We start from the raw sequence: 11,393 nt of genomic DNA, 5'->3' as shown, positions 1-11,393 counted from the left end.
ATAAATAATAACATTTCTCCAAGAAACATTAGGCCTTAGGCTGTCGTACAAAATATCCATAAAATGGAATATTTAGTATTCAAGAATATTTATAGACAAGCAAAATTTAAAAAAAAAGGAAAAATCTTTGAATAGTTTTATTTTCAAAAATAAAAGAATGTTTCCTTTAAGCAAAATGTGCTAACTTAATATATTATTATACATAGCTTGTCAAAGGACTGTCTCATTTCAAACACAGATAGAGAGAATCATACTATCTTTGTCTTACCCTAGTACTAGCACCCAAAAGAAAAGGATGAGTATAGTTATTTTTGTTTTTATTTACTGACAATACAAGACTTGCTGTTTATGGTGGGCAATAAACTCGAACATATAGCTCGCTCCAGACTACGCGGCGCGAAGCCACGAACGCGAGTGTGGAGTCAATTTCGCTGATTAGCGAACTGGACTCCACACTCACGTTCGCGGCTTCGCGCCGCAATTCGCGCACGAGTGTGGAGGGCCCTTATCATATTGTCGCATATGCGCGTTTGGTAATAACTAATATTAAGGCGCCATTAGCACGAGAGCTTAAAAAGCCTATGCGAATGGGGCCTAAGTATACAGCTTGCTCCAGTCTACGCGGCGCGAAGCCGCGAACGTGTGTGAAGCAAGTGTGAATGTGAAGTCGATTTCGCTGATTAGCGAACTAGATTCCACACTCGCGCACGAGTGTGGAGGGCCCTTTACGTATTACGGTAGTACTATTATTTACACAATGCCCAAAAAAGAGAGTGTTTATTCTGTGGTATCGGACGATTTTTTGACGCTGTCTGAGCTCATGTACATCAGCAGTACTCCACAGTACTCCACTCATGTCAACATTGAATGTTTCTATTTCTTGGTTATTTATGGTACAATTTTACCTATAAAGTGTTAAACATGACTTAAAATACGTGGTTTTGAAGTACAAAAATATAATTACGTTGGTAATATGGAAAAGGAAGAACGACTTCAACGAATAAAAGTTATGTAAACATGATACAGCCATGTTACGCTCTCTCGGAAAGGTTTTCACGGAAGACCAGCGTCGGGGACCTCAAAGGTTCCTTGACATGAAGCTGAGTGGAGACCATTTCAGGAACGCTTTATAACCAGCAATCTATGTTAGCGTCATTAGTTAAGTTTAAATTAAGCGTTTTTGAATAAAGCATCTTCTATTCTATTCTATACATTGAGGTTACTAAAGACAAATTCCTTCTGAATCTGAAAGGAGTCTGTGCCGTGCCAGAATAATCGGAGACTGGCAATAAGGTCCCACAATCATAGCATAATATAATTCTAATAAAATGGCATTAATAGCATTATATATAAAGCGATTTTAGAATACCGCTTCACTATAGTAGAGCATATACTCATTTTTATTTTGTTATTACAGCTGGTGCATTTTTGACGACGGTCGCAGGCATTTCTGCATTTGTAGGATTTGGAACCACTTTAGCAGCAGCAAAAAAAGCAGACCCCAAATATTTCAATAAAGGTTATTGAATCATATTTTATGTCACAACCTACATTTTACTTCAATATTTTTTTATAATGTCTAAGAAAATTATATTCTTTAATATTTGAAATGCAGGTGTACATGCTAGTGCAGAATTAGCAGATGCAGGGGCCATCCTTGCTCTCCGAGCCCTGGGCTGGGGTACACTCTATGCGGTAGCTGGCACCTCTTGTTTATGTTATGGAATTTGGAAACTTTCTGGTGCTAAAGATGTAAGTTAATTTATGCATATTAAAAATACCTTGGTTATTTTTATGATGCCTGCTTGTGAACACTTGATATATAACTTATTTATTATATTACTCAAACCAAGGTTTCATTTAATGCTTCAATTTATTAAGTAAGTTTGAACCCATAATAATTCTCAAGTGCATACTTTTGAGCCATTCACTCACAATTCACAAAAAATGTGTGGAAATATAAAACACATGGAAATAATAATCATGGAATTGATCGTTTGGATATGATCTAATTGTGAGTCGAGTATCTTATGTAAACCTCAAATTTCCTTGTTACAGTTAAAGGATTTCAGAATAAAGATGGGAAACATGCTGCCAATCCTACCAAAGAACAACCCTCCACAATCCAGAACAGAGTTCAGCGGGCTCAATGACTTGATGACATATTTAGCAGAGGATTACGGCAAGAAAAAATAACCCTTGTGATTTACATGTACATATAATTTATTAATAAAAATGATTTAGCTGGTTATATCTTGTTTTATAATAAACTCCTTCTTGTAAGCAGGGCCTTGGTTGCAGCTTGCTTTGCAAGTGTACACCACAAGGACTCCCCAATCCACACTGTTGATGTCTAAACCAACATTGATGAAATTGAGGAGCTGTGGCATGATCTGAAAGAATTCAGGACTTAAATGTTACTAAACTTAATCTTCAGTAACAATGAAATTGTTGTTGTTGTATGAATTAATTTATCCAACACAGGCAAGTTTCAAAAGGCTGGTAAATTTCAGGAAGATTTTACAGGAAATATAGGAAACTTTTATTTTGGAAATGGAACATACAAAAATGTGAGAAGTTTCTGAATTTTTTCTGTGGAAATTTTGCCATTCTGAAAACTTTCCAATGGCACATCAGAAACCACAGGCTAGTGATAGCTTACCTGAAATTCAAATTGTCTTTCTCCATTGCAATATTCACAGTTTTCAACTCGTGTGATACAATTCTCTGCATTGCCTGTAATCCACAGTGGAGTGCCGCCTCTATCATATCTCAGCACCTGCTCAGGATGCCTTGCCACTCTCTTGTTAAACTTGTTAAACACTTTGTCATCAGGTACTGCCCTCCCGGCAAATTGTTCCAATTCACTTTCACTTACATTGGATAATGTTCCAGCTTTCTTTTCTTTTATCATTTCATTAAGTTTTGCCATTTCTCTGTTTTCATCCACATCTGTTGGAGTTTCCTCATCTTCCTCATCCACTATAAGTTCCCATTCTTTATATAGATTATTCTTCCCTGCCTCTGTCACTGTGAAGTAATTATCGGGAACTTCCTCTGTCTGCAAATAATAACTATTATCTCTATGATCCTATAAGAATGCAGTACAAATTATGTACTTATAAATCAGTAAATATTATATTTTACCTGCAAAGTGGGGCAAAGTTGCTTATGACCATTCTGCCAGTCAAGTACTTGGTGTTTGCGACTACAATAGTAAGTTTTTTTGCATTTTGAGCAATGCGAAGGTGCTCGGAGTCCACACAACTCACACAGTTTGGGCCATTTGTCCATGGGAAATACCTGTTAAATAGTCATGCACCAATATTAATAAAATACGTATAAATCAGTTCATAATAATTTTTGTGATAAAGTAAATCAAAAACAAAAAGTAACATTTATTATAGTTTTATACTTAGTATAGTAATAGTAGTACAAAAAAAGTGTGAGTCAGACACGCCCACTGAGGGTTCCATACTTTTTAGTATTCATTGTTATAGCGGCAACAGAAATACATCTGTGATAATTTCAACTGTGACAGACAGACGGACAGTGGAGTCTTAGTAATAGGGTTCCGTTTTTACCCTTTGGGTAGGGAACCCTAAAAATGAGCTTGACAAATGTACTGTGTTCAAGTAATCTGTTTTTTGGCCATGGGTGGCAAAATGCTCACATTTTTTTTTTTTTTTAATTCTTAACAATATACATTGTGTCGAAGTCATTATAGTACAAGTATATTTGGTATTTATATAAAACTTACTTCATTCTCATCCACCTTGTAGGGCTCATAGGAATAGAATTTGTTTCTTCGTGGTAATTGGCACCGAAACGCTACTACGTTTTCTGAGGAATTTATTTGACAGCAAGATCCATTTTTACAGATAAATACAAAAATTGTGCGATGAAAACCGTCGTCGGATTCTTCATATGGAGCATAGACCTATAAACATATTTATAATAAGATAAAACGATACTACAGATGGGTTGGAAAAAACAAATATGCACTTGGTTAGTTGCAATATTTTTTTATTTTATGTTATGATACTTACTTGACATATCATAACGAGGGGATCGCCACATTTCTTGCAGGTTAAATCTTTAGGGTGAGGGATATTTTCAAGATTTAGCCATGCAGGTTTCCCTCCGATTTTACTCGGAAAAAATCTGGGATGTAGAAGCCAGCTACTCTTTTTCTCTAATGTCCCTATGTCCACTTTGTTTGCCGACATTGTAATTTGTAAATGCAGAATGATTCGGTATTTCGAAGTAATCTTTAAGTAAAGAGTGGTACGTGTGGAGTTTTTTAACTTTTATCAACAAAACGTCAAAAAATATTTTTTATTTCACAGAGGACGAGCTCAATTTTTTGGCGGTTTATATTTTACTTGAACAAACTAAAGTACGTACACACTATGGCCAGTGGACCGACATTCAAAGAATATATTATGCTTGACACACTACCGCACCGCACGGCTTTGATACTTACTAGGAGGTCTATACCAAGTCTATACCCATTCTTATCTTCTACAAAAAAAAAAGATTTCATCTCAGAATAATGACTAAAGCAAAGAAGCCGGGCAAAAATAAAAGCTCAGTAAAAGATATCGTATTCACAACACGTTATTACTTTTTGTCTATGAGTGAGTGAGACAACAATCCGCAAGTTCTTTCGTTTTTTTTAGTATTGTCTGTTGGAAAGTCAATGGCACACTTTAGTTGTGACATGCTCATACATGGGCGTCTTAAGTTAATTTTGACTCTGGCAACTTATCGCTTGTCATTCTCCCCTTCTTCGATATCAGACCGTTCGATGTACAACGTAACTAGAGTTACTCTCTTAATATTATAACATTATAAGTTATTGTATCTGTTGACGACCTTTAACATTTTGTGGATTATGATAGAATACATCAGTGTTTAAAGGACGACGTGGTTTTTGTTCACCATCGCACCATTTCCTTCTGCTGTGTGCACCCCGAGACCGGGCTCTGCATAACAGGTTATAGGAAGCCCAGCATACCACGAAAGAAGAAAAATCGTGATCCATCAAGTAAGTGGCTGTCGATCAAGTGGCAAAATCAACAAAATATAACCTTTTACGTCGTCCTACAACGTCAAGTATAGATATTTCTATCATAAATTGCCACGATGGCTGTGAATGCAACCACTAATGTCGTCATGGGTACTCCCGCTATCGAAAAGCTCGACGGGAATAACTACGTCACTTGGAAGTTCGCTTTAAAGATGATCCTGATCACAGAAGGATTGTGGGATACTATAGACAGGACTTCGGACGAGGCTTTGACGGGCGCAGATGCCGTGCGCGACCAGCGTGCCTTGGCACGTGTCTGTCTTAATATAAAGCCGGCATTATATCAATACGTTCGAACAGCAACAACAGCAAAAGAAGCATGGAAAAACTTGTCAGACATATTTGAAGATAAAGGGCTGTATCGGCGTGTGCTACTCTTAAGGCAGCTACACAGGGTAGACTTCACCGAGCATGCAGACATGGCTGCATACATTGAACATGTTATGTCTCTGGTTCATCAACTCGCCGACATCGACAGGGTGGTCGATGATAAGGAGGTGGCTGAAATTTTATTGAGTGGCCTTCCAGCGGACTATGACACTTTGGTATCAAACTTAGAAACATACTGTATATCTTCAGAAGAGCTCAAAAGTGACCTGGTGCGTACTCGTCTCCTTCAAGAGGCGCAAAGGAAGACTTCAAATAATGGGAGCGCTACAACAGCGTATGTTACAAGCAAGATAAAGTGTACATACTGTCAACGTGTTGGACACATCAAGCCGAAGTGCTTTAAGTACAAGAAGGACAAGAAGCAGAAGGAGTCTACCACCACAGCTTTCTTTGCCCAGAACCGGACGGATGTATTCCTGGATTCGGGCGCGTCTTCTCACCTTTCTAATGATGCAAACTTGCTCAGTAATATAAAGGATATGAAGAAGCAAGGTATTAGTTTGGCAAATAGTGAGACCATGTCAAGTTCCAAAATTGGAGACTTAAATGTTGTTATGAATGGACAGGTGAGAACCTTTAAAAATGTCTTGTTAGTTCCCAACTTATCAGCAAATTTACTTTCTGTGTCTAAATTATGTAAAGATGGTCATTCTATTTTATTTAATAATGATGGGTGTTTTGTTTATGATAGGGGTCATAGTCTCAATAAAGCACCTAGCGACTATATAGCTGTAGCTAATTGTGTTAACGGAATTTATAAACTCTCTGGGGATGTGTCTGCGGCTGAGAGGTATAATCCTAACAGGATGCACTCTTTGGACCTGCAACCTAGGCAGGTCGCACCGAGCGCTGCAGTTGCTGTCTCTACACCGTCTGTGATGGACTTATGGCATTTTAGACTTGGTCACCTGCACTCAGCTGGAATGTGTAAGTTAGGGGATGCATGTGGTTTGTTGTTTCAGGATTCAAAAGAACTGAAGAACTGTGAAGCATGCATTAAGGGGAAGCTTTCGGCCGAGCCTTTCCCTAAGGCTAGCAGCAGTAAAACAACAAGACCACTGGAGCTAGTGCACAGTGATGTCTGTGGACCAATGCCAGAGACAAGCCATGGAGGAGGAAAATACCTACTCACCTTCACGGACGACTTCAGCCGGAAGAGTTTTGCCTATATAATGAAGAACAAATCACAGGTATTTGATTGTTTTAAACATTTTAAAGCTATGGTAGAAAAAGAAAAGAGTTTGCCTATCCTTTGCCTACGTAGTGATAATGGTGGAGAGTTTACTAGTTCTAAATTTACTCAATATTTAATAGAACATGGTATTATCCACCAGACCACTATTCCCTACTGTTCTGCCCAAAATGGAGTAGCAGAGAGGACTTTTCGCACTTTATTTGATAAGGTACGCTGCATGTTACAGCATTCAGGTCTCGGCAAACGATTTTGGGGAGAAGCAGCAATGACTGCTGTATATTTAAAGAATAGGTCTCCCACATCGGCTTTGGCCGGACGTATACCTGAGGAGGTCTGGTCTGGCAAAAAGGTCAACCTTGGACACCTTAGGGTTTTTGGCTGTACTGCTTTTTCATTGATACCTGAACATAAGCGAAATAAATTGGATGCTAAGGCAAAGGAATACATTTTTGTGGGATATTGTGATACATCTAAAGGCTATCGCTTAGCTGATCCTTTAGATCCCACAAAGGTTATTAAATCTCGAAATGTCGCTTTTATTGAGAATAGATTTTACAACCCCTGTACAAATCCCTTGCAAGAACTTACAAGTGATAACATTATAACTTATAATGGTATGTCGAATGAGATCTGTGATATTGGTAATATTTCTAGTCAGAATAGTCAAGTAAATTCAAATAATTATAATGAAATGGAAAATAATGAAATTATTAATAATGAAATTTTAAATAATGATATTTTAAACAATGATAATAATAATGATAATAATTTGGATTCATCTGACAGAAATTCATCGTCATTTTCAGGTGGAGAGTCCGATGAGTATTGCACTGGAAGCAGCGACTCAAGCACAGCTGATTCGCCAGGTGCCGGCGGCTCACATCCAGTGAGCCTTCCCCCTGTAGCAGCTGCAAGTGATGAAGCGACTCGCCCTGTGGCCGTCGCTACACCACAACGTTCGTCTCGCTCTACGCGTAATGTACTCCCTGCGAGGTATTTAGACTATGATTTATCCTTACTCGCTCATGGTCCTCCATCGACTGATGAACCCATTACCTACGAAGAAGCTGTAAGTGGCTCTAATAGCCAACAATGGCTAGATGCCATGAAATGTGAGTATGATGCTCTAGTTACTAACAATGTCTGGGAATTGGTAGATAGACCCGTTGGTAAAAATGTAATAAAATGTAAATGGGTGTTTAAAACTAAATACGATGCTTCTGGTAATTTTGATCGTTTTAAAGCAAGATTAGTCGCCAGGGGCTTTACCCAACGGCAAGGCATTGATTATAACGAAACGTTCGCTCCTGTTGTCCGTCACTCGACAATGCGAATTTTATTTTGTATAGCTAATCAGTTAGACTTAAACATTGACCATCTAGATGTGGCAACAGCTTTTCTCAATGCTGACCTCAATGAGACTGTATATATGGAACAGCCTATTGGTTTCAGTGATAATAATAAAAATAAAGTTTGTTTGTTAAAGAAAAGCATTTATGGCCTCAAACAGGCAAGTAGAATGTGGAACTGTAAAATACATAGTCTACTTAGTGAGCATAACTTCACTCAATCTAAATGTGAACCTTGTGTATATGTAAAAAGTAACAAAGATGATGTAGTGATTTTAGCTTTATATGTTGATGACTTTTATGTATTTTACAGCGAAAACAGTTCAATTAAGCAAAATTTGTTAAACATTTTAGAAAGTAAATTTAATGTTAAAAATTTAGGTCCGCTTAAGAGCTGTTTAGGTATAAATGTTTCTAGAGATAAAGTTAAGGGAACTTTGACTCTGGATCAGAGTGAATATATCAGAAAACTACTTGTACGTTTTGGCATGGAAAATTGTAAGGCCGTAGCCACACCTATGGAAATTAACTGTAAACTTGTAAAATCTGAAAATAATGACTGTTTACAGGATGATGTTTTTAACTATCGACAACTTCTAGGTTGCTTGATGTATCTGTCTGTATGTACACGGCCAGATATATCATATGCATGTAGCCAACTTAGCCAATTTAACAACTGTTTCGATAGGTCACATTGGTTAGCAGCTAAGCGTATTTTGCGTTATTTAGCAGGTACAATTCATCATTCTTTATGTTTTCATAAGAATGAGAATTGGTCTATGTATGCTTATACTGACGCAGACTGGGCCAATGATATTACTGACAGAAAATCCTATACTGGCTATGTCATTAAATTGGGAAATTGTACAGTTAATTGGGAGTCTCGCAAACAAAGGTGTGTCTCTTTGTCATCATGTGAATCAGAATACTTAGCAATATCTGATGTATGTAAAGATGTATCATTCATTAAGAGTCTTTTGTCTGAGATTTTGCCTAAGCAAATTAATTGTACTGTATATAATGACAATCAAAGTGCTCAAAAACTTTTACAAGCTAAGGAATACTGTCATAAGCGAACGAAACACATCGACATAAGGTATCATTATGTTAAAGATTTAATATCTAAAAATGTAATTAAAGTAGAGTATTTGCCTACAGACAAAATGATTGCCGATGTGTTGACTAAACCATTAGGTAGAGTTAAGCATAATGAGTTTATCAAAGCTATGAACGTTTGTTAAGACTTAATTCGAAAACTAGAGCACATAAACCAAATTATGATTGTACTTTAAATTTATATTATTACTAGTATATGGTAGAGTCAATATAAATTTGTTTGAAATGTACATTCAATGTTTATTTGTGACATTTAATATGGTAGAGCCAAATTTTAAATTGTTTTATATTAATTTTCTTTTTGAAAAATTTGACTCTACTATGGTTATTATTAAGATAACAGTGTGCCCTTGAGGGGAAGTGTTGGAAAGTCAATGGCACACTTTAGTTGTGACATGCTCATACATGGGCGTCTTAAGTTAATTTTGACTCTGGCAACTTATCGCTTGTCATTCTCCCCTTCTTCGATATCAGACCGTTCTGTCGCCGCGTTTATTGATGAGGATGTAATAGACGACAAGACTAACAATTGATATTGAATAAAGTATCTGCATTTAGGTTTTGGAACTGCAATATTTACATAATACTTTGTGAACATTTATTAACATTGTAATCTGACTCGAGCGACCCGTGGCTTCTGCACGGCTACGGTCTAGCCTCGCCTAGACGAGCTATTGACATCACGGGGAACTAATCTTGCCACAACACGGGGTCATGGCAAGGTGTGCAATCACTACATTGATCGCTTGTGTAACATACCCTTACTCGAGTCATATTTGGTTGGAACCATTTAGGTCCCCACAGGTCTCCTCCAACCCCTTACAACCTGCCCTGATATTGCCTCACTTGATATATTGACTTGACTTGCAATGAGTATCACACTCGACTTTGCTTGGACTACATATTGCTGTTCCACAACCGTCCAGTGCGGACTTGAATACTTGTTATATGCTTTATTCTACGGTTCATTAGAGAATAGAAATTGTATAGGAAACTTACCACAGCTGGTAATCTATTCTTTTATTTTATTACTCACTCAACACAACTTTATCTATTTGTTTGTCTGACATTGTTTTTCCCTCCTTCTTGAACTAACCTTCTTTTTTTAATGTCCATCGACTATATAGAGGTTAGTGTTGCAAGCAGGGTTGAAGATATATAGAATCTATAAATTATTTGTTGTGCAACTTACCAACTGCTTGATACTCGCGGTTCTTCGCGACACTCCCGAACAACAGAGAGTCTACTGCAGCAGGATTATTAGGTTGCGCGTCCATTCGGTGATTTTTTCTCTCGCTCGAATGGCTGCTTGTCTCGCTGGCGTTGTCCTACGGACAGTGTCGTCCCCCATGTTGGACGTATCTTGTGCGGTTGGTTCAGACATAACTATGTCCTCGGGTACTGACACACATTCGTCGACTGGATAAGGTACCTCTTCATTGGCTGAATTGGCTACCTCTTCCTCTGCCGGATCAGTCACTTCTTTGTTGGCCGGATCAGCCACATCTCCCGGATGTTGTTTTGGGTACTCGGAGCTTTGTTGTGGGTTAATGTCGATTGGTATTGGTATTGGCAAACTGTTGATCTCAACTTGGTCATTGTTTGTAGTTGGATCCAATGGAACTGGAATAACCGGATTTAAGATCTCAGGAGTTTGGGTGTCTTCAGTGTAGTTGTCAACTTCTAGTGGGTAAAGATGACCGACTGACCTGGTGAATTCTGTATTACCCACTTTCACTTTTGCTACACGGCACTGTCCATCCTGACCTTTTATCAATGAAGTTATCTTTCCAACTTTCCAGGCATTCCTATTTTTCAGTTCCTCTTTTATCTGTACTATGTCTCCGAGCTGAGGAGTTCGGTCTGAAGTTACTCGAGGTTGTTTTATGGATCCCCGATGTTTCTCACGCAGGCTAGGCAGATATCGTTCTTGAAACATTTTCTTAAATTCTGCTAAGATTGTCTGGCCTCGTTTCCATCCTTGAATAAGATCCATTTTTGTAACAGTCCCATCAACACCTGTAACATTACTTGAAGCAGTCAGCTACAAACATTTCCCTAGAGTCAAGAAATCTGCAGGTTTCAAGACATACTCCATATCAGCACCTACGTTGGTCAAAGGTCTTGTGTTGACCACTGATTCGACTTCTTTGATAATAGTGACTAATTGGCTGTCATTCAATAAATGCTTATCCAGAGTCCTTTTAAGACAGTGTTTTACAATTCCAACTAGCCGCTCATAAAAACCACC

The 11,393-nt window shown here is 38.0% G+C and overlaps 2 protein-coding genes across 2 annotated transcripts; one reads left to right on the top strand and one right to left on the bottom strand.

The window, feature by feature from the left end:
- Positions 1-858: 858 nt before the first annotated feature.
- LOC134742973 (transmembrane protein 242) lies at positions 859-2,251 on the top strand. Its single transcript, XM_063676207.1, has 4 exons — positions 859-1,007; positions 1,418-1,519; positions 1,616-1,752; positions 2,059-2,251. The coding sequence occupies exons 1-4, from the start codon at positions 974-976 to the stop codon at positions 2,194-2,196; spliced, it is 411 nt and encodes a 136-aa protein (XP_063532277.1). The 5' UTR covers positions 859-973; the 3' UTR covers positions 2,197-2,251.
- Positions 2,205-4,333, bottom strand: LOC134742972 (programmed cell death protein 2). Its single transcript, XM_063676205.1, has 5 exons — positions 4,050-4,333; positions 3,761-3,940; positions 3,148-3,303; positions 2,663-3,061; positions 2,205-2,393 (listed from the first exon to the last, which is right to left on the bottom strand). The coding sequence occupies exons 1-5, from the start codon at positions 4,227-4,229 to the stop codon at positions 2,241-2,243; spliced, it is 1,068 nt and encodes a 355-aa protein (XP_063532275.1). The 5' UTR covers positions 4,230-4,333; the 3' UTR covers positions 2,205-2,240.
- Positions 4,334-11,393: the final 7,060 nt, after the last annotated feature.

Source organism: Cydia strobilella, chromosome 7 (assembly GCF_947568885.1).
Source record: "Cydia strobilella chromosome 7, ilCydStro3.1, whole genome shotgun sequence".
NCBI classification, from domain to species: domain Eukaryota; kingdom Metazoa; phylum Arthropoda; class Insecta; order Lepidoptera; family Tortricidae; genus Cydia; species Cydia strobilella.
The sequence above is the reverse complement of the archived record's forward strand: the minus strand, read 5'-3'. Positions and strand labels throughout refer to the sequence as shown.

Bases quoted from the DNA above. Each gene is read 5' to 3' on its own strand.
- LOC134742973 (XM_063676207.1), top strand. From the start codon at position 974: ATGGAAAAGGAAGAACGACTTCAACGAATAAAAG. The intron at 1,008-1,417 runs TTATGTAAACAT...TTGTTATTACAG, and splicing joins ACGACTTCAACGAATAAAAG to CTGGTGCATTTTTGACGACG. The intron at 1,753-2,058 runs GTAAGTTAATTT...TCCTTGTTACAG, and splicing joins AACTTTCTGGTGCTAAAGAT to TTAAAGGATTTCAGAATAAA.
- LOC134742972 (XM_063676205.1), bottom strand. From the start codon at position 4,229: ATGTCGGCAAACAAAGTGGACATAGGGACATTAGAGAAAAAGAGTAGC. The intron at 3,304-3,760 runs GTAAGTTTTATA...ACTATTTAACAG, and splicing joins ACAAGGTGGATGAGAATGAA to GTATTTCCCATGGACAAATG. The intron at 2,394-2,662 runs GTAAGCTATCAC...GAATTCTTTCAG, and splicing joins AAAGACAATTTGAATTTCAG to ATCATGCCACAGCTCCTCAA.